Source organism: Nycticebus coucang, chromosome 9, assembly GCF_027406575.1.
Source record: "Nycticebus coucang isolate mNycCou1 chromosome 9, mNycCou1.pri, whole genome shotgun sequence".
NCBI classification, from domain to species: Eukaryota; Metazoa; Chordata; class Mammalia; order Primates; family Lorisidae; genus Nycticebus; species Nycticebus coucang.
In genome coordinates, this window is record NC_069788.1 from 23,403,879 (window position 1) to 23,427,713 (window position 23,835).

General features: G+C 39.4%; 1 protein-coding gene across 6 annotated transcripts in view; it reads left to right on the forward strand.

The window, feature by feature from the left end:
* DST (dystonin) overlaps positions 1–23,835 on the forward strand; it is a 465,208-nt gene that overhangs the window by 15,407 nt on the left and 425,966 nt on the right. For 3 of the 6 annotated variants that reach the window (XM_053603750.1, XM_053603752.1, XM_053603767.1), the window contains exon 1: positions 18,486–18,593. The exons of the other annotated variants lie outside the window; for them this stretch is intronic. In XM_053603750.1, coding sequence (XP_053459725.1) covers positions 18,495–18,593 — 99 coding nt within the window. In that variant the 5' untranslated portion in view covers positions 18,486–18,494. Of the gene's footprint in view, positions 1–18,485; positions 18,594–23,835 lie in introns of those variants that run through there. 6 annotated transcript variants of the gene reach the window in all.

The following is a 23,835-nucleotide window of genomic DNA, read 5'->3' on the forward strand; positions in this document are numbered from 1 at the left end:
GATTCTTAGAAACTGAAAGTAGAATGGTGGTCTCCAGAGAGTCCAGGGAAGGGAGAAAGGATTGTTGTTTAATGTAAAGTTTTAGTTTTGCAAGATGAAAAGAGTTCAGCAGATTGGTTATGTGATAATCTGAATGTTAAAACTTCTATACACTTAAAAATATTTAAGATGATACATTTTATTTTTTGTGTATTTTACCACAATTAAAAATTATTATAGGCTTGGGCCTGTAGCTTAGCAGCTAGGGCACCAGCCACATACACCAGAGCTGGCGGGTTCAAATCCAGTCTGGGCCTGCCAAACAACAATGACAACTACAACCAAAAAATAGCCAGGGGTTGTGGGGGGCACCTGTAGTCCCAGCTACTTGGGAGGCTGAGGCAAGAGAATTACTTAAGCCTAAGACTTTGTGGTTCCTGTGAGCTGTGATGCCACAGCACTCTACCAAGGGTGACATAGTGAGAGTCTGTCTCAAAAAAAAAAAAAAATTACAAATTAAAACAAAGCAACTGCAGGCAAGGAGGCATAAAAATAACAATAAAGGTTCATAGAATAAGGGCCCAAAGTGGTAAGAACATTAGAGAATGTATATACTTAGCAACTTTACAATAAGAGATCATGAAGTATGAGAGGCGTAAGTTAAACAAGAGGAGATTAACAGGAGAAAATGCTAAGAAAAAGGATTTGATTACTAATTGGGGGACATTTCCTTACATTTTTAGTATGGGCATGGCGTGGATTGAATATTAGATTGCAAGATGTACTTTGTGTGAATGAAATGGCAGTTGGTATCATTACTCTTTGGAAAGAGAATCCACTTAGAACGTGAACTGTTAGTTGAAATTTTAAGGGATATTGTATAATGCATTTCCCACATGAGTTATAGCTTTATACTCTTGAATAAGTTACAAATCATACTTATTATTAAAAATGGGAGGTCTACTTATTAATAATATATCATATAAGGCTTGGTTCCTGTAGCTCAGCGGCTAGGGCTCTGGCCACAGACACCGGGGCTGGCAGGTTCAAACCTGGCCCAGGGTCTGCCAAACAGCAATGACAACTACAACAACAACAACAACAAAATAGGTGGACGTTGTGGCGGGCACCTGTAGTCCCAGCTACTTGGGAGGCTGAGGCAAGAGAATTGCTTAAGCCCAAGAGTTTGAGGTTGCTATGAGCTGTGACGCTATGGCACTCTAACCAGGGTGACATAGTGAGACTGCTTCAAAAAAAAAAAAAAAAAAAATATATATATATATAATAATTTACCTAAAACAATATAAACTTAAATATTGCTTCAAAACATTACATGATTTCATGATCAGTGTGTGTTCTTGTGTCAAAAAATTGCTCAGAAACTTTATTTAGCAATTCAGCAAATAGATGTTGATGTTGTTAGGAGCTAGGATTTTCAGTGGGAGAGAAAAGAGATACAGATATATAAAATCAGGGACATTAAGAAAATCCCTATATCCTAAAATTGAGTTGAACCATCATCTTAAGTCAGGAACTGTCTGTTTTTGCTAGCTGTGTCTAATTTTAAAACTAGGAAACATAGGATGAATCTGGCACATCTTGTCAAACCAGAAAGCAAAAAAGCGTCAAAGAATAGTTGGGGTCATGTCAGGGGAGCAGGAGCGAACTTGGGGAGGCTCCTACTGCCTAATTAGTAAGAACAATGATCACAGTGGATTAATACACCTCAATATATTTAAAATCCATGAATCTATGGTATTTTATCAATTGATTGGTTGATTTTTATTTCAGATTAATACATATGGTTACATTTGTTAGGTACAGTTCCAGTTGTAGTTGAGTCCTTCACTCAGGGGTATGCCCTATATCCCCACATTGTGTGCGTTAGGTGAGAGCTTACCAAATCCCCTCCCTTCTCCCCCTCCCCCCTTCATGAATGGAACTGTGCTTTCCTCTCCTGTGGGCCTGTAGTTGTTCATCTACTAGTTTCATAACAGTAGTGAGATGCTCAATTTTTCATTCTTGGAATGGAATGGATGCTCGCTTTTCCATTCTTGTGTGATTCTTTACTCAGGAGGATGTTCTCCAGATCCATTCAGGTAAATGCAAAAGATGTAAAGTCTTCATTTTCTTTATGGCTGAATAGTATTTCATGGTACATATATATCATAGTCGATTTATCCATTTGTCAGTTGGTGGGCACTTGGTTTGTTTCCATATCTTCGTGATTATGAATTGAGCTGTGATAAACATTCTAGTTCAAATGTCCTTATGATAAAATTATTTTTTTCTTCTGGGTAGATAGCTAGTACTGGGATTTCAGGGTCAAATGGGAGGTCTACTTTTAGCTCTTTGAGAATACTCCTGGCTTCTTTCTAAAAAGGCTGCATTCGTTGACAGTCCCACCAATAGTGTATAGTGTTCCCTTTTCTCTGCATCCGTGCCAGCATCTGCAGCATTGGGATTTTGTGATGTGGGCTCTTCTTGCTGGGGTTAGGTTATATTTCAAGGTGGTTTTGATTTGTATTTCTCTGATGATTGGGAATGATAAGCATTTTTTCATGTGTTTATTGTCCATTCATCTGTCTTCTTGGGAGAGGGCTCTGTTCATGTCACTTGCCCATTGATAAATGGGGTTGTTTGTTCTTTTCTGGTTGATTAGTTTGAGTTCTCTGTAGATTCTGATTTTAGGCCTTTATTGGATTTAAAACATGTAAATATCATCTCCCATTCTGAAGGTTATCTATTTGCTTTGATTGTTGTGTCTTTAGCTGTGCAGAAACTATTCAGCTTGATCATGTCCCATTTATTTATTTTTGGTGTTGCTGCAATTACCAATGGAATCTTCATGTAGTCTTTCCCCAGGCCTATATCATCAAGAATTTTTCCTATACTTTCTTCTAGAGTTTTTATTGTAAGTTCTTAATCCATCATGAGTCAAGGGGTGGGTCCAATTTCAGTCTTTTACATATGGCTAATCATTTCTTTCAGCACCATTTTTTTGTTTATTTTTTATTTTTTTAAAAATCATAGCTGTGTACATTAATGCAATCATGGGGCACCATACACAGGTTTTATATACCATTTGACATATTTTCTTTATTTTATTTTATTAAATCATAGCTGTGTACATTAATGCGACCATGAGGCACCATACACTGGTTTTATAGACCATTTGACATATTTTTATCGAACTGGTTAACATAGCCTTCCTGGCATTTTCTTAGTTATTGTGTTAAGACATTTATATTCTACATTTACTAAGTTTCACATGTACCCTTGTAAGATGCACCTCAGGTGTAATCCCACCAGTCACCCTCCCTCTGCCCATCCTCCCCACTCCCTCCCCGCCCTCTCTTTCTTCTCCATATTCTTAGGTTATAACTGGGTTATAGCTTAGATACAAAAGCCATAAATTAGTTTCATAGTAGGGCTGAGTACATTGGATATTTTTCTTCCATTCTTGAGATACTCTACTAAGAAGAATATGTTCCAGCTCCATCCACGTAAACATAAAAGACATAAAGTCTCTATCTTTCTTTAAGGCTGCATAATATTCCATGGTGTACATATACCACAATTTATTAATCCATTCGTGGATTGATGGGCACTTGGGCTTTTTCCATGACTTAGCAATTACGAATTGGGCTGCAATAAACATTCTGGTACAAATATCTTTGTTATAATGTGATTTTTGGTGTTATGGGTATATACCTAGTAGAGGAATTATAGGATTGAATGGCAGGTCTATTTTTAGATCTCTAAGTGTTCTCTAAACATCTTTCCAAAAGGAATGTATTAATTTGCATTCCCACCAGCAGTGTAGAAGTGTTCCCTTTTCTCCACATCCATGCCAACATCTCTGGTCTTGGGATTTAGTGATAGGGGCTAATCTTACTGGAGTTAGATGATATCTCAAAGTAGTTTGATTTGCATTTCTCTGATGATTTTGCCCCAGGGGTCCTCCTCATAAAATATTCGTCCAGACCGGTTTCTTCAAAAGTTTTCCCTGCACTTTCTTCAAGTATTTTTATAGTTTCATGTCTTAAGTTTTAATCTTTAATCCAGTGAGAGTCTATTTTAGTTAATGGTGAAAGGTGTGAGTTCAGTTTCAGTCTTCTACAGGTTGCCAGCCAGTTCACCCAGCATCATTTGGTACATAGTGAATTTTTTCCCCACTGAATGTTTTTAATTGGCTTGTCAAAGATCAAATAACTGTAAGTAGCTGGGTTCATCTCTTGGTTCTCTATTCTGTTCCATACATCTACCTCTCTGTTTTTGTGCAAGTACCATGCTGTTTTGATCACTATCTATTCATAGTATAGTCTGAGGTCCGGTAGCATGATTCCTCCTGCTTTGTTTTTATTTCTGAGTAATGTCCTGGCTATTCGAGGTTTTTTCTGATTCCATATAAAACGAAATATTATTTTTTCAAGATCTTTAAAGTATGACAATGGAGCTTTAATAGGGATTGCATTAAAATTGTATATTGCTTGGGGTAATATGGACGTTTTAACAATGTTGATTCTTCCCAGCCATGAGCATGGTATGTTTTTCCATTTGTTAACATTTTCAGCTATTTCTTTTCTTAGAGTTTCATGGTTCTCTTTATAGAGATCTTTCACATCCTTTGTTAGGTAAACTCCCAAATATTTCATCTTCTTTGGCACTACTGTGAATGGAATAGTCCTTAACTGGTTTTTCAGCTTGAATATTATTAGTATATATAAAGGCTACTTTTGATTTTGTAACCTGAGATGCTGCTGTATTCCTTGATCACTTCTAAGAGTTTTGTAATAGAATCCCTGGTGTTTTCCAGATATACAATCATATCATCTGTGAAGAGCGAAAGTTTGATCTCCTCTGACCCTATATGGACATCCTTGATTGCCTTTTCTTCCCTAATTGTGATGACTAAAACTTCCCTTACAATGTTAAAGAGCAGTGGAGACAATGGGCAGCCTTGTCTGGTTCCTGATCTAAGTGGAAATGATTTCAATTTAACTCCATTCAATACGATATTGGCTGTGGGTTTGCTGTAGATGGCCTCTATCAGTTTAAGAAATGTCCCTTCTAGACCAGTTTTCTTAAGTGTTCTGATCATGAAGGGATGCTGGATATTATCAAAAGCTTTTTCTGCATCAAGTGAGAGAATAATATGGTCTTTGTTTTTTAATTTGTTTATGTACTGAATTATATTTATAGATTTACGTATATTGAACCAGTCTTGAGACCCTGGGATAAAACCGACTTGTTCATGATGTATAATTTGTTTGATGTGTTGCTGGATTCTGTTTGTTAGGATCTTGTTGAATATTTTTGCCTCTATATTCATTAGTGATATTGGTCTATAATTTTCTTTTCTTGGGCAGCGCAGGTGGCTCAGTCGGTAAGGCGCCGGCCCCATATACTGAGGGTGGTGGGTTCAAACCCGGCCCTGGCCGAACTGCAACAAAAAAATAGCCGGGTGTTGTGGCGGGCGCCTGTAGTCCCAGCTACTCTGGAGGCTGAGGCAAGAGAAACACTTAAGCCCAGGAGTTGGAGGTTGCTGTGAGCTGTGTGATGCCATGGCACTCTACTGAGGGCCATAAAGTTAGACTCTGTCTCTAAAAAAAAAAAAAAAGAATGATATAATTTTCTTTTCTTGTTGGGTCTTTTCCTGGTTTGGGTATCAGGGTGATGTTTGCTTCATTGAACATGTTGGGTAGTATTCCTTCTTTTTCTATACTTTGGAATAAGTTGAGTACTATGGGTACTAGTTCCTCTTTAAAGATTTGGTAGAATTCTGACGTGAAGCCATCTGGCCCTGGGCTTTTCTTTTTAGGGAGATTTTGTATGGTTGATGCTATTTCAGAACTTGATTTGGGCCTTTTCAACATTTCCACTTGATTCTGGCTAAGTCTTGGAAGGTGACATGCTTCCAAGTATTGGTCAATTTCCTTCAGATTTTCATATTTCTGAGAATATAGTTTCTTATAATATTCATTAAGGATTTTTTGAATTTCTGAGGAATCTATTAATTCGTCCTTGTCATTTCTGATTGATGAAACTAGAGATTTTACTCTTTTTTTCCTGGTTAGGTTAGCCAAAGGTTTATCTATTTTATTGACCTTTTCAAAAAACCAACTTTTTGATTTATTGATCTGTTGTATAATTCTTTTGTTTTCAATTTCATTTAATTCTGCTCTAATTTTGGTTATTTCTTTTCTTCTACTGGGTTTGGGATTGGAATGTTCTTCCTTCTCCAGTTGCTTGAGATGTCCCATTAAGTTGTTAATTTCCTCTCTTTCTGTTCTCTTGAGGAAGTCTCACAGTGCTATAAATTTCCCTCTTAGGACTGCCTTTGCAGTATCCCAGAGTTTCTGATAATTCGTGTCTTCATTGTTGTTTCGTTCCAAAAATTTGGCAGTTTCCTTCTTAATCTCACATATGACCCAGCTATCATTCAGCATAAGGTTATTTATCTTCCTTTTTTTTTTTTGTAGAGACAGTCTCACTTTACTGCCCTCGGTTGAGTGCCATGACATCACAGGACTCACAGCAACCTCTAGCTCTTGGGCTTATACAATTCTCTTGCCTCAGCCTCCTGAGCAGCTGGGACTACAGGTGCCCGCCACAATGCCTGGCTATTTTTTGGTTGCAGTTTGGCCGGGGCTAGGTTTGAACCCACCACCCTCGGTATATGGGGCCGGCACCCTATCACTAAGCCACAGGCACGGCCCTAACTTCCATGTTTTCGTATGAGTATGCAGATTCCTGTTGTTACTGAGTTCGACTTTTATTCCATAGTGGTCTGGGAAGATGGAAGGAATAATTTCTATTTCTTTAAATTTACCGAGGTTAGACTTGTGACCTAAGATGTGATCGATTTTGGAGTATATTCCATGGGCTGATGAGAAGTATGTGTATTCAGTTTTGTTGGGATGAAATTTTCTGTAGATGTCTGTTAAATCCAAATGTTGGATGGTTAGGTTTAAATCTAAAATTTCTTTGCTCAGCTTCTTGGAGGATCTATCTAACACTGCCAAAGGAGTGTTAAAATCTCTGACTATTATGGAGCTGGAGGAAATCAAGTTGCTCATGTTATAGTTTCTCTTATAAATTGAGGCGCATTTTGGTTGGGTGCATAAATATTAATAATAGAAATGTCATCGTATTGAGTATTACCTTTAACAAATATGAAGTGACCATTCTTATCCTTCCTTGCTTTTGTTGGTTTAAAGCCTATTGTGTCTGCAAATAGAATTGTAACACCTACTTTTTTCTGATTACCATTTGCCTGAAATATGGACGACCATCCTTTTACCCTGAGCCTGTATTTATCTTTTAAGATAAGATGTGACTCTTGTATGCAGCAAATATCTGGCCTGAGTTTTTGTATCCATTCAGCTAACCTATGCCTCTTTAGAGGACAGTTTAAGCCATTTACATTAACGGAGAATATTGATAAGTCTGGTAAAATTTTGGGTATCGAGTTTTTTTGAAAGTCCAGTGGACATTTTTAATCCTTTTGCCACTGTGGAAGTTGGAGTTTGATCAAAAGTTTCTGAGTGAGTTTACTTTTGTGTTAGAGGATTGGGCTGGTCATTATGGAGGATAAATCTGAGAATATCCTGAAGAGCTGGTTTGGTTATGGCAAATTTCTTCAACATGTGAGTGTCATTAAAGTATTTAATTTCTCCATCATAAATGAAACTCAGTTTAGCTGGATACAGGATCCGGGATTGAAAGTTATTTTGTTGTAGGAGATTAAAAGTTGATGACCACTTTCTTCTGGCTTGAAAGGTTTCAGCAGAGAGATCTGCAGTCATTCTAATATTCATCCCTTTGTAGGTTATGGTTTTCTTATGTCTGGCTGCTTTCAGAATTTTCTCCTTCATATTAACTTTAGTGAAGTTAATTATGATGTGCCTGGGGGATGTTTTATTTGGGTTGAGTCATGCAGAAACTGTCTGCTATCTGAATTTCAGAATCTCTTGGCATGTCTGGAAAATTCTCTTTCATAGTTTCAGGGAGAAGAGCCTGTGTGCCTTGTGAAGCCACTTCATCGCTTTCACGGATTTCAATGAGGCATTTCAGTGAGGCAGATATTAGTCTTCTTTGAATTTTCCCAGAGCTCTCTGAAAGAATGATTAGTTTTTGCTCTCCATTTCTCTTCCTCTTTGAGAGTTTGGGAGTGTTCAAAAGCTTTGTCTTCAATGTCAGAAATCCTTTCTTCTGCTTGCTTTATTCTGTTACTGAGGGCTTGTACTGTATTTTTGAGATCTTTGAGGGCTGCAAATTCTTGCTTCAATGTGTCAAAATCTTTGTGGGTTTTGTCTTTAAATTCATTGAATTCTTGAGACAACTTTTGAATTGCTCCTCGAATTTCTAGTTCCAACTTTTGAATTGCTCCTCTAATTTCTAATTCCAACTTTTCCTCAATTCTATTAATCTTGTTTTCAATCCAAATTCTGAATTTGATTTCTGACATCTCGGCCATCTGTTTATGAATGGGATCTTCAGTTACAACTGCCATATCTTTCCTTGGGGGGGTTGATCTACTCTGGTTATTCATGTTACCAGAGTTTTTTTGCTGATTCCGCCCCATGACTATTTTACACTGTTTGACTTTTTCCCTGGAGCTTTGGTGAGGACCCGTACAGTGGTATGGCCTGAGAAACTGGGACCTGTTTGGTCTGTGGTGGGGCTAAGTGGCTCTGTCTTGTTTTCAGCTGGTTTTTGTCCGACCCTAGTGAAAAAGTTACTCTGGGTTGAAGTCTCAGCTGTGGAGAAATACCAGCAATTAAGTCCCCCAGTCCCCCCACAGGCAACATTTGGAAAAGGAAAATCAAACCTTCCTACACCCACACACCCAGGGTACCACTTGGATAGTCCTTGGGCGATTGGCTCAGTTCAAAAGGTCCAAATCAATTGTCTCAGTCAGCACCTGTCTCAGGTGGAAGAGTTTAAAAGGTCTCTGGCAACTAGATCACAGGGGTCTGCTGACAACTCAAACATGACTTGCTCTTATGCTCTGTGAGGTCAGAAGGACCCACTCAGCAAATGGATTAGTCTGAGAGGATTGGTCCTCCTTCCCTACCTTGCACCTCTGTCACCCCCGGTCACTGATAACCCCACAGGGCTGTGACTCAGTTGTCTCCAATGAGCAGATACTCCAGGGTTTGCACCTGCCTGAATCACAAGGAGATCTATGTGTCCTCAGCCAGGCCACTGCTCTCTGCCACTATTCGGCAGGGGAGGTGAAGCCTGACAACCTCGGGTGCTTGATGAAAGCTGGGGCCGTTCACTCCGTTCCAGGCCCACCCCTGATTGATGTTACTGTCCGAATAGAACAACTTTGTGGAATTTGTTTCTGTCCCAGCTAAATTCCCCTGCAGAAGAGAAGCTGTTTTGAGTTCACAGAACCTGCGCCTCAGCCCTGTCTTTGCTGCTGCCTGGTAGTTTGCATTCGCAGCATGGTTAGCTGTCAGTTCTAGCCTCTTGCCCTCCTTTGTCTAGGCTGATGATCCCCTGAGGGCTGGGTGTATCTTAGGCTCAGTAAAGCGGTGCTCTGGCTCAGCCCCGCCCTGGAATTCTGCTGGCACTGCACGTGCGTTTTCTAGTCCCCATGGTCCACCCAGGCCGGTACTGCCTCAGGCAAACCATTTACTCACTGGGGCTTGCGTTTCTGTCCCAATCTGTTCCACCGGTGGCCCACAGGAGAAGATGCCCGGCCTCCTCTGGTTGCCCAGGGAGACAGGGATGTGACTCTGGAATATCCAGGGGTGAGCCCTATTGTTGCCAAAAAATGGCTGCTGCTTTGTGCCTCGGGGCACTGCCACTCCTGTGTGGTTTCCTCTCAGCCGATCGTCTTCTCCTCACTCCCGTGCCACAGAATCAGCACTGACCAGCAGCAGTCCAGGTCCCATCCACACCTCTCAAGAAAACATTCAAGAATGTGCACTCCTGGGGAACAGGCCTCCAGACCTCAGAGTGAGAGTGGAGGGGAGTGCTGGGAGCTCAGAATTGCAGGTGGAGAATATATACAGTTTTACACAGTTTTATGCTTGTCAGGAGAGCACCAAGGCACCCTAGTAGGGGAAGTAGGTCCAATTTTTAGAGGGTCTCTCCTGTGGAGTATAATGGGAAGACTTTTGAACTCTGCTCATTTGTTTATTGGGTACTCTGAGCATTCTCATGGGGGAGGGGACTCCTGTCCGCTTGTAATGGATTTTGTACCTTTTGTATCCTTGGGGTTGCAGCTCACCTCATCAGGGTTGATGTGTGTTCTTCAACCTTCTCCCTTGGCACAGCTCTAATCTGCCAGGTTACTTGCTAAATTTCTGTCCTTTAACTCTCATTCTGGACAGGAGCCTCTGGAAAGCTGGCTTCAGTCAGCCATCTTGTCTCCCTCAGCACCATTTATTAAATGAAGATTCTTTTCCCTAGTGTATGTTTTGTTTGGTTTATCAAAGATCAGATGGTGATATGAGGCTGGTTTCATTTTTAGGTTTTCTATTCTGTTCCATAGATATATGTCTCTATTTTTGTGCCAGTACCATTGTTTTGATCATTATAGACTTGTAGTATAACCTGAAGTCGGATACAGTGATGCCTCTAGATTTGTTTTATTTCTTAGAATTGCACTGGCTATTCAGAGTTTTTTCTGGTTCCATGTGATACAAAGAAGGATCTCAAGGGTATCCAAATGGGGACAGAGGAGGTCTTTGCTGCTGACATGACCTTATACTTAGAAACCCCAGGGACTGAGCTATGGAACTCCTGGAAGTGATGAAGAAATACAGTAATGTCTTAGGATATAAAATCAATAAATCAGTAGACTTCATATACACCAACAACAGTCAAGCTAGAAATCAAATCAAAGACACAATTCCCTTAACAGTAGCTTCAAAGAGAATGAAATACCTGGGACTGTACCTAACAAAGGATGTGAAGGATCTCTAAAGTGAGAACCATGAAACTGAGAAAAGAAATTGCAGAGGACATTAACAAATGGAAAAAGGTGGCTCGGCGCCCGTAGCACAGTGGTTACGGTGCCAGCCACATCCACCGAGGATGGCAGGTTTGAACCTAGCCCCGGCCTGCTAAACAACTGCAGCAACAATAAAAAATATCCGGACGATATGGGCACCTGTAGTCCCAGCTACTCGGGAGGCTGAGGCAAGAGAATTGCTTAAGCCCAAGAGTTTGAAGTTGCTGTGAGCTGTGACCTCTGCTGAGGGTAACATAGTGAGACTCTGTCACAAACAAACAAACAAACAAAGAAAGAAAAAAACAAATGGAAAAGGTACCGTGCTCATGGCTGGGAAGAATTGACACCTTTACAATGTCTATAGTATCCAAAGTGATGTACAAATTTAATGCAGTGCCCATATAAACACTGATGTCATACTTAGAAGAACTTGAAAAAAAATATATGGTTTTTTTTTTTTTTTTGAGACATAGTCTCACTCTGTCACCCTCACTAGAGTGCCGTGGCATCATAGCTCACAGCAACCTCAAACTCTTGGGCATAAGCGATTCTCTTGCCTCAGCCTCCGAAGTAGCTGGGACTATAGATGCCCGCCACAATGCCTGGCTATTTCTAGAGACAGGGTCTCGTTCTTGCTTAGGCTGGTCTTGAACTCATAAGCTCAGGCAATCCACTGGACTTGGCCTCCCAAGTGCTGGGATTATAGGCATAAGCCACCATGCCTGGCAAATCTATTATATTTTTAAAAACCACCTCATTGAGGACCTTTGGCAAATGCTAGGGTACCATCTTACTTTTCTAAAAGGTGGTAAAGGGAAAGATTCAAGCATTATCCTGTCTTTGTTGTAAGAATTACTTCACATGGTAATTAAATAATGGTTGGGGGAAGAAAGAGTGGTGAAATTGCTATGTCACCATTTTTTGAAATTTATTTTTATTTTATTTTGAAATTTTTTTCAAAGGGAAAGGAATGGACAAATGTCACCATTTTGCAAATGCTAATGAAATAATGAACCCAGAAAGTGATCATTCATGATTGCTAACACCAAAAAGAGAAACACATATGTACCTCTTGATGAAAGTATACCATAATAGGCTCGGTACCCATAGCTCATGAGTAGGTTACTGGGCACATACACCGAGGCTGGCAGGTACGAGCCTGGCCTAGGCCTGCTAAACTACAATGACAACCGAAACAAAAAAATAGCCAGGCGTTGTGGCAGGCACCTGTAGTCCCAGCTACATGGGAGGCTGAGGCAGGAGAATCGCTTAGGCCCAAGAGTTTGAGGTTGCTGTGAGCTGTGACACCATGGCACTCTGCTGAGAGTGACATGGTGAGATTCTGTCTCAAAAAAAGAAATTCTACAATAATACTCATAAAGTGTATTTGTTAAAAAAAAATGAAGCCTAAGTCACTTCAAACTTCTAGCAGTAATTACAGATTTACAGAAAATATAGGAGACAGAGGAATATGTTAATTGACAACAGTGAAGATACAGTTAGCACAGTCAGACTGTCTAGGACAAACACTTCAGTGTTTTCAACAAATAAATTACAAGAAAAAAAGCGAGAGAATTAGGAGGCCTACAACCAAATTCAATGTGTATGCCTTGTTTGGATGAATAAACTGAATATTACAAAAAAGAGTTCTTTAGAAAACTGAGGTAACTTGAACCCAATGAACACAAAAAAGGTTTAAAACATTAGAAAAAAGAAACAACCCTTTATCTGAAGTTTATATCCTCCATATTTTGCTTCACCAAATCCCTCTTCTGGCTTTTGTTTTCCATAGATTAAGCCTAAATTTTTGTCAGTAACACTTCCAGATTTTAGACATTTATTATTAAAAGGTTTCTAGAAAAGCCTAAGGGGGTAATATTCTCATGGCCATCTTTTAATTTCTTTTTAAAATTTATTTCTTTTAACAAAGAACTGTTTGCTTACTTGACTTTTTGCTGACAATGTTTAAAAAACCATATTGGTGAATTGTGCATAAAATGGGGGGCAGTGCCTGTGGCTCAAAGGGGTAGGGCGTTGGCCCCATATGCCAGAGGTGGCAGGTTCAAACCCAGCCCTGGCCAAAAACTGCAAAAAAAAATAAAATAAAATAAAATAAGTGCATCATATTTAAAACTTAGATAATGTAATATAGATACAGAATTATATAGGCATAGTCTTCTCTTTTAATATCTAACAGCTGGTTTTTCTCCCCAAATTGCCATTTTTGTTTTTTGCAGACCAATTTATAAGAGACTAGAAACATTACTGGAACAAAACTAACCCAAAAGGCGACATGCTCTTATCTTACTTGACTTTGTCTTGTTGAAATTCAAATGACACCCGGTCTAACAATTTTTCATCATAATTTTGGTGGAGGGGGAGGGGACAGGCTATTCCAGCCACACTTATTCTAGCCCTATTACACTTACATCTTCTTACAGAGCTCATGAAATTTTGATGATGGCTAAAACGCAAGATATTGAGTTGCCTAATGGATTGGAGTTAATCTTTAATATTGACATCACATTCCATTATGCGACTCTCGATTCAGGAGATGGTTTTCCAGTGCTAGATTATTTGCTTTCATCTTGCTGCTCATACTTCTACTTTTCTGTTGCTACATAGGGAGGTGAACCAATGATTTAAGCGTTTTTAACTCTGTTAAAAACTTAAAGTTTGAAACTGTCATTAGGTTAGGATGCTTTAGAATTATCTGTGCATTTTCTTATATATTAGCCCTGTTACAAATAGGCATGAATAATTGAGAACAGAGTCTAATTTTTAGCTGCTTTTTGCCAAATGCAATAAAAGACACCATTTACCTTCTCTAAAACTGGATAGCTGGATGTGGGTACCTTTCAGAAGCAATGGGGTCCTTACAGGACATGTGCTTTCATGCTATTAATTTTCACCACTTGCAGCCCCAGAAAAATAATTATTTTTAAGTGGCCAGCATCAGTGTTGAAAATGAGCCCATTTTTCTTGCCTATCAGAATAACCATTTCCCTTGGACCGTGATGATCACTCGTGCATATTGCTCTCAGCCTTCTCTCCTCCTTCTGTGTTTCAAGAAGGTTAAACATTATTGAACATAAACCTTCGTCCCAGGAGTTCAGAAGGGCAAAAATTATACATTCAACTTGAATATATACTTTAAAGTGGAGTTCCGTGCTCATTTAGCTCTTTGGAGTTTTAAGCAAGAGGTGTCTGAAAATCATCAGCTGAGATGTTTGGCACTTTCATCCCCCCATTTTGTGTTTGGTGCTTTTTTTAGTCTCTGTGAAACAGAAGATTAGCCACCTGTTTAATAAAGTGTGAACTTGAGTTAGACTTGATTTCTTCCACTGGTGACAAATTATAGAAATTGTGTGTGTGTGTTTTTTTTTTACCAATAAAAAGAAATCATTTAGATTAAATACCAGATTGTTATTTTTTTGAGTTGTATGATTGCCTCTTCTTAGGAGTAAAAGACTGAGTATGGTTGGAGGGTTTTAGAATTCTGTGGCCCATGGTCTACTCTTAAAAACCTGGATTTTCTTTTTTTTTAATATGAAAATGCACTGTTGGGCCTGAAGGTGGAGTAAGATCAGCCAATTGGATGTTAGGCATTGTCTGATTCTTTTTGTAGTTACTTACTGTCCATTTTATATTCTTAGTTATTTTCACTTTTTAAAAATTTCCTCAGGTGTATACAACTTTGATATGGAGTATTTTTTATATTATAGTGTACTGTGTATGTATTTCATTAATTGATAATTAAAAGTATCTCTTTATTTAATCACGGAATTAGATAAGCTAAAAAACAAACAGTGGTTCTGCTTTAGAAGAAATATATTATCAATAATATTATTTTTCCAAACTAATTTCTTCACTCTTCTTCTGTCTCTTATTCTGACTTTAATAGTGAGAAGAATTATATCACCCGGAGAAAGAGATTGTGCTTTGTGTTCTACACCTTAGCTCCTGGGGACTGTAGGATTTCAATACATTTTTAATAATGAACCTCTCTAGTCTACTTTTATTCCTGAACAGTTATTGCTTAGTTTTCAAAGAGTAAGTGAAAGTTGTAAAGCGAGAAGTCGCGGTGAGAAGAAATAGAAAAAAGGAGAATCATGGGCTTGGTTGTCGTGATGAGTAGCAAGTTAGATGATGTTTTATACATCCAGAAGTGCCTTTCTTAATGCTGTTTAGTAATGGGTTTGGCCTGGTTTAATTTTGCTGGAGCTAAGACTTAACTGAAAAGCTTTAGCAAACACAAGCAGTATAAGGAAGTGGCTAAGAATGTGCATTCTATGGCCACACAGCCTAACATAAACTTCAATTCTGGCTTTAGCATTTACCAGCTCACTGTCTTTGGGCAAGTGAGTTACTTAATTTCTCTGTGGCTCAGATTCCTCAACTTTAGGATGGGGGTCATAATATTACTGTGTGGCTTGATCTTTATAGATTTGAATAAGCAAGAAAATTTAATCATGGTGTGCTACTTAATTCAGCAGTGAATAATATTAACATGGAATTACCCATGACATCATTGAATATGGATTTATGCAAACTTTTTGTTAAAAAGCTGTGATCCTTGTTTACCATAATAGGGACTCAATAGATTATATCTAAAGTTAATGAATCTCTATGCATGTTACTTAGAACTCTTAAGATAAAATGCCATAGGGGAAAAAAAAAAGAGTTGAAAGTAGTTGTATATGGGAAGTAGAGTCAGAAGACCACAAGCTTTGTGTATAATATATTTATCGATTAGGTGTATAATATATTTATTGATTAGAATGCAAAGAGAAATCCAATTTATTCTTTCTCACTGATCATCATTTAACCTATATTTATTCTAAGGAAAGACTCAGGACAGGTTTTGTACCTTTACTGGTCATTCTCAGATAATGGAAAGTCCTTGGGTCAGTTTTTAGCCCTCTCAATAATAATGTACCTCCAGCCTAGCTTTTTGAATTATTACAACTTTGTGTTCTAAGTTAATATTTTCCCCTTCCCTCAGCTTGAGCCAGATTCAGGCTGAAGTGGCAAAGGATATGGTTGGCTTCGTCTCCTTTCTTCCCTTATTTTTTCATGGCCCCTTTAGTTGTTGCTTCTGATTGTTCTAGGATTGGTGCAAGGAGAGAGGATGATCAAGGGACAAGAGCCTCGTTTTGCACAGCCCATGTAGTTGTGATCTGGCATGGATGCCCCTGAATGTGTTTTAGTTCCTTCTAGCTGAGACTGTCTTTTTCTGCTTGTGTATTCCTGCCTTGGCCCTCTGAGCTTCTGATGGTTCACCCCCTCTGTTCAGTTCCTCCTGCCATCCACAAACTCATCCTAGATGGGAGCTTAAACCTCCTCCCTTTGAAAAGGAGCTTAAACTAGCGCTATTTTCCTTTTGGGGTCCATATCAGACCTTCTCAAAGCATGTGCCTTCGCTGCCATGAAGGGGCAGCTCAGTGCCAGGCGGGACTTTTACTCCAGCCACTGTCTTCACCTGGAGATTCTTTTGGTGAGAGTCATATTCAAGGGGAGACACACTTTGCCCTTAAGTGATCTCTTTAAGGTACAGGGTAAGCACACCAACTCCTCCTCTAGGAAGAACTGCTTAAGGCATCAGTAGCTTTCTCCAAATAACCTCTTCTCTTGGTTTCTGGTTTTGTCTCTTTCTCTCAGCGTAGTGATGGGCTCAGCTCATGTTGCTCTGCTTGGTGTCACCCTCACTTAACAGTGCTTTTTGTATATTTGTGGAGAATATGTATTTTTTAATTTCTAATCTATTGCAGGTCCACACATGGCCCTTTAATGCATGACTGGTGTTCAGCTCACATCACAGGTGACTTTCCACGTGAGTTCAGCTGCACTTGAAATGATCTGTTCAACATGGCAAGTCTCCTGACCAGTTGCATTTCCAAGGCAATGTCAAATTATTCTAAAAGTTCCTAAATACTTCTTATTTCTGTAGTTATTGTGTAGCAAACCAGTAAAAATCATTCTCAGACTAGTACCAGTCCATGGGCATAATTTAAATTGTTCTAACACTTTCTTTTAAGATGGGGGGATAGTGGCATTTATTGTATCATTCCTGGTATTTGGGATATCAGCTGAAGTCGATCAAAAAAGTTCTAATTTAATATTCTAAATCTTTATTAATTCCATATATGTTTGCTAAGTGTTTCCTTTGTGCCACAGATCCTACAAAAATAAAACATGTATCCTGGATATGGTGGCACAGGCATTTAGAGCCAGCCACTTGGGAGGCTGAGGCAGGAGGAGCACTGGAGCTCAGAAGTTTGTGTCCAGCTTGGGCAACATAGCAAGACCCTGCCTCTAAAATCAATCAATCAATAAACCTTCCACTCTAGAAAGGGGAGAGAGATGATAAACAAATAACTAAATATACATTATGTTGGGAGGTGATAAAGTAGTATGAAGGAAAAGGCTTCAAGTGAGGGGAGGATCAGTCAGGGGGTGGCATGGCAAGCTGCAGGGTCACATTGCACAGTCAGGGAACATTCTTTGATAAGGTGACATTTGATCAGTAACCTGCCTATTCAGTGACAGAGCCAAGTCTCTGGGTAAGAGCCTTTTAGGCCAAGTGCTCTTTAGAATTATTTGCATCTTAATTTATGGGCATATTTTACTTTGATAAAAATAAAAGTTAATTTAAAAATGAATGGGTGTAGGGAAAGGACTGGGTGATGAGGACTTGGAGCGAGTGAGCATTTGCAAATTACTGTTTAAAGAAATCTGCCCAAAAAGAGTCTGAGGAATTTAGGCAGTCAGCTGGTGGGATATAGGATTCAGAAGGTCTTGCTTTCTGAATCTCATTTGAGATGTTTTAGGGAGAGGAAAGGGGGCCCATCCTGGGCCTGGACAGAATGAAGGTGAGGATAACTGGAGAAATTATAGAAACATCCTGAGACAGCTAGAGGTTGTTACATAGTTACAGTGCTGAGTGCACCTGGTATTAGACCAAGCTGCCTGGTTGAGTAGTTTTCAAAGCTGGTTTCAGCAGTGTAGGATGAGGAGTTTTGAATATTTCAACTGATTTATTAAGATGGAGGGTGGGCTGGGATATTGATGTCAAGGAAATTCTTGAAATGGTGCATCATGAGGCCGGATGAGGAAGAACAGGAAATCTTCACAGCAGTAATGGATCTGACCAGGAACAAAAAGGATTGGAGATCTGGATTAGCTTGAAGAGGAGTGAGAACTGGAGAGCCAGAAATTGGAGGTCACGTTGTTGGATTAGGATGAGAGGTTTTCAGAGTTGGTTGAGTTCCAGGTGATGTTGTCATCCAGAATGAGGACAAAAGGGTGGCTGGCAGAAAAGGAGAGACGGTGATGATAATTCGAGTTCAGGAGGCCGGGAACCTTTGTTCTGAGCTGTTGGATGGCTCACCCATGTGAATGTGCGAATCTTCCCAGAAGATAACAGCACTCAGAGCAGCAGAGAAGAAGCCATGAATCAGGCTCCAAAGTCCTCATGAGGGGGTGTGGCCAGAGGTCAGACAGTGACAATTCAGGGGGGGGAAGAAAGTGGCATTGGATAATGGCTCAGGCCCCAGAGAGGGGCAGGATTTTGGTAGAACGTGCAGGAGCAGCCTCTGTCAGAGGGAGGCAGAGGTACAGAGAGCAGGCTCTTCACAAGGTAAGACAAGTGGTGGAGATGGCGCCTTCTTTGATGAGGTAGAGCTTGTTGACAATGAAATGAAAACAGTTCCAGAGAGCACATAGAAAGAGCTGGCAGGAAGGCCAGCAGTGCAGGAAGCACAGGCCAGCAGAAGGATGATAGTCTCTGAGAAGAGAGCTGCCCACAGGATTGGGATTTGGGGCAGTATTTGAAATACGGCAGCCAGTGGGTATGGCCCCGGGGCAGGCAGAGATAGCACTCTGCCAGCCACACTGACAGTCTTGCAGCCTTGGCTCCTGGCCAGTAGACCCTCTAGGCTGTGCTTATAATTCATGAGCCTTTGGGGATCACTGAAACCTAAAGTAAGAATTTTGGAACGTGAGCTTTAAAAATTATTTTAATTAAGTGACTACAAAATGTATCATTTTTTCAATGGTTCAATTGAGGTTCAACTTTTCTATAATGGTGCATAAATGAAGTTTAAAAATACACAAAAATGATTTTTAACAAAATTTAGATTTTATTTATTGACAAGGTCTTACTTTGTAGCCCTTGGTAGAGTGGCATGGCCTCATAGCTCACAGCTACCTCAAACACTTGGGCTCAAGTGATCCTCTTGCCTCAGCCTCCCAAGTAGCTGGGACTATAAGTGCTTGCCACAACACCCGGCTATTTTTAGAGATGGGGTCTTGCTCTTGCTCAGGTTGGTCTCAAACTCCTGAGCTCAGGCAATCCACCCACCTCAAAACTTAGATTTTAAAAAATAGAAGACCTTCTAAAGCTAGGTACTGTGCCTCCTGCCTATAATCCTAACACTTCGGAAGGCTGAGATCATAGTTGGAGACCAGCCTGAGCAAAGCAAAACTCCATTTCTACTAAAAATAGGAAAAATAATCCGGGTATTGTGAGGGGGGGTCATCTGTAATCTCGGTTACTTAGGAAGCCAAGGCAGGGGTGTCTTTTATTTTTATTATTATTAAATCATAGCTGTGTACATTCATGCGATCATGGGGCACATATGGCAGGAGTATCTTTGAAGCCCAAGAGTTTGAGGTTGCTATGAGCTGGGATGATGCCATGGCATGCTAGCCTGGGGCAACAGAGTAAGACTTTTGTCTCAATAAAAAAACTTTCAAGCATTTAATGTAAAAATATATTGAATTTGTCTGATCCTATTTCTGACGTGATATGGAAGGAGCCTGTAAAAGCATATGTAGGGCCCTGTGAAGATCTTAAAACATCTTTAGCTTGAGTTCTAGCCTCAGTCAGGAGTGGTACAGAAGGTTGTGTTTGCGTGCAATTAAGGATGGCATTAGTTAAAGATAAACAGGCCTCTACTATGATCCTTTCTGTGTGGCTGGGAGGGGGATCCACTCACTATACTGAGGAATCTCACCTCTCAAGGGAATTTGTTTTGACAACTACCTTTGGTGATTTGGAGGCCTCGTTTTATTATTTCTTTGAAATCTCTTAAATATCACAGGAAAGAATATAGATTTTGAAGCTTTAAGGCCTGGATTTATTATTTATTTTATTTTATTTTTTTGAGACCAAGTCTCAAGCTGTCGCCCTAGGTAGAGTGTCATGGCGTCACAGCTCACAGCAACCTCAAACTCTTGGGCTTAAGGGATCCTCTTGCCTCAGCCTCCTCAGTAGGTGGGATTACAGGTGCCCACCACAACGCCCAGCTATTTTCTTTGTTATAGTTGTCATTGTTGTTTGGCGGGCCTGGGCTGGATTTGAACCCACCAGCTCCAGTGTATATGGCTGGTGCCTTAGCCGCTTGAGCTACGGGTGCCAAGCTTATGGCCTGGATTTAAACTGGAACAATCACTTCATCTTTGAGCCATGGTTTCTTGTAATGTACAATGAGAATAATAGCAATATTATCCCCAGAAGATTGTTGCAGGGATTAAATGAGATTGTATTTTTGACAAGGTTTCATGGGCTGTACAGCACACTACAAGCATAGTTTACAGGTGTTTTAGATAGCATGGTGGTGTTTAAAAGGGAAGAAAAGAAAGTAAGAAGGTAGATTCATAACTCATCATTAGCTTATGTACTGCTTGTTTGGATTTATTATCTATCAATCAATCAATCAATCACCTGCCTTTCTATCTGATATGTACCCACAGCCCCCATTCAAAACAAAAGCTAGGATCCTGCAGTAGTCTGTGTCTAAGGCTACGATCTTACTCTTCCCATTGGCCTCAGTCTTCCTGCTCAAGGTAACCATTATTGCGAAACATTCTATCATTTTCTTGTCTCCCTTTTAACTTAATAAAAAAGATTATCATGCTTTCTGTAATATTTGGAACTTACTTTTTTCACTTGATACTGTGTTGCTGACGTTCATCCATATAGTTGACTGTTGCTGTGGCTTATGCATTATGATTTTTGTGTGAATGTATCAGTTTGTTTATTCACTCTCTTGTAAGTTGCCATGTGTTTCCAGGCTTTTACTGTTGGGATACTAATCTAAGTTTCCTTGTATATATATGTCTCTTATTGTTCATGTATAAGAGTTTTTCTTGGGTATATTTTTAATGGGATTGCTGGATTGAAAGTTCAGCTTAAGGAGATAAGGCCAAACTGTTTTTCAGAACATTTGCATCAATTTGTACTTTTACCCACCATGTCTTTTTTTTTTTAATTGAGACAGAGTCTCACTTTGTTGCCCTCGGTAGAGTGTCGTGGCGTCATAGCTCACAACAACCTCAAACTCTTGGGCTCAAGAGATTCTCTTGCCTCAGCTTCCCTAGTAGCTGAGACTACAGGCATCTGCCACAATGCCTGGCTATTTTTGTTGTTGTTGTTGTTTGTTTGTTTGTTTAGCAGGCCTGGGCTGGGTTTGAACCCACCAGCCCTGAAACATGTGGCTGGCGCCCTAATCACTGAGCTAGGGGCTCCCAGCCTACCAACCATATCTTAGTGACCGTGAGGAGCCATGCTCTTTTTGACACATAGTCATATTGGACTTTAAAAATTATTTCCAATTAGGGTGGTGCGTGTGGTTCAGTGAGTGGGGTGCTGGCCCCATATACCGAGGGTGGCGAATTCAAACCCAACCCCAGCCAAATTGCAACAACAACAACAAAAATAAATAAATAAATAAAAATAAACTTAAAATTTTTTTATTCCAATTAAATTGATATAATGTTAATCTCACTGTGGGCTTAGTTTGCTTTGTCCTGCTCATCATGTTGTCAAATATCTTTTCATTGTTTTCTAGCCACGTATGTTTCCTCTTCTGCAGAATGTCCACTTCATTTGCCCTTTTTCTTATTTCATTGTTTGTACTTTTCTTACTGATTTGAATGAGTTCTTTATTTATTCTTTATTCACTGAGCTTTAATTTATATTATTATGTTGTTCATTGCTTGGTTATTTTTGATCGTCTCTTTTTCCTAACTCCTATTTTTTGATACCCTTTTTTCTTTCTTTAAACATATAAAATGTATTTATTTTATATTAACATACCTGAAGTTTTTGTCTGTTGGGTTTGTGACTATTGTTTCTGTGGGTTTTACCAGAGCGGCCTTGTTTCAGGATACTTTGTGACTTTTTATCATGAGCTATGTTTGAACTTTATCTGTGATAATTTTGGAGGCTTGGATTGAAGGTACATTTCTCTAGGCAAGATCTTATTTTATTTTTGCCAGGCTTCTATTAATCCAGGGAAACCTGAAAGTGCATTCTAAATCTCAGAGTTTTTCATACTGCATGGGTGGTGTGAACTTGGGCCACTAAATACACGTGAGATCCAGCTTATGGTTATGAATATTTTTCTTTTTCCCTGCTTCAGCCACAAGCTTGAGACAGGTGAGTGTCCTGGGTCTCTCAGGGTATTTTTGTTTTGATTTTCCAGTTCATGCTTTCTGTGTCTTTACTTGGGGTTTTTCTAGTCAGACTCCCTTGACTTTGTCTCTGTCAAGTGCTTGGCCATCAAGTGACATGTTAAACCAGAGGGGTCAGCAGAACATTTCTGTATTTGGGCTTTTGTTTTTCTATCTCTCTTATGGATTTTTTTTTACTTTCCTGCTCCTTCATTAATGCATTTGCAAATATTAATCAGTTCGATTTAAGCATTCCACATTGTATATCGAATCATCACATTGTACTCTATAAAGTATGCAGTTATGATTTAATAAAAAAATTAAAAAAATATATTATTGTTATTTTATCCAGCATTTTTAGATACTATGCTGTAAGAAGACTTGTTAGGATGTCATGTTTATAATACATCTGAGAAACCCTTATTTTATTTTTATATGACCCAAAGGTTTCCCAAAATAAGTCCTCTAGATCAGAGCCATGTGATCGAAGTTCTAGCATTCTTCCCTATAGCTACCAAAAGTTAAAAAATCTGTAGTATCATTGTCTAAGTATACCAGCCATTGTCTGCTAAGACATTGATTTTCATTCTCATTTCTAGTATAATTTCATTTCCATCCAGGGCTGTGCAGCACGTTTAGCCAATTGCACCTCATCTCTCAGTGTTAAAGCAGATGACACAGCACTTTCATGTCCTGCAGAGGGTAGAAATCACGTTCACATTGGGTATGGAGAAGTACTCTTGTGACTCATTTATTTTCAAGTCTGAAATTTCATTACCTATTTATCATTTCAGTTAAGTCAAACCAACTCCTAACGTCTTGTAATAATTTGGAGTTGAACATAAAACAAAATATTCATGTAATATTTTTATTATATATATCAGATAAGTTATGAAATAGAAATTGTGGTTGTCTGGCTTGGAGCCTGTGGCTCATGTGGCTAAGGCGCCAGCCACATACACCTGAGCTGGTGGGTTCAAATCCAGCCCAGGCCCGCCAAACAACAATGACAGCTATAACCAAAAAATAGCTGGGTGTTGTGGCGGGCGCCTGTAGTCCCAGCTACTTGGGAGGCAGAGGCAGGAGAATTGCTTGAGCCCAGGAGTTGGACGTTGCTGTGAGCTGTGATGCCACGGTACTCTACCCAGGGTGACAGCTTGAGACTCTGTCTCAAAAAAAAAAAAAAAAGAAAAGAAATTGTGGTTGTCAAGTTATTTTATTGTCAATTTATTTTATTCATTGATTTTTATTTATTGTTTTTGGTAATTAATAAATTTCTAAAAAATGTTGTAGTCCATAATATACTTTTTTTTAGAGGGGAGGATGAGATATCGGGTTAGAAGAGGATGTTTTGGGGTTTTTTTCCCTTTATATGTGCCATTCAATACATAATATCTAAAATTTATTAGCTTTTAAACTTAGTT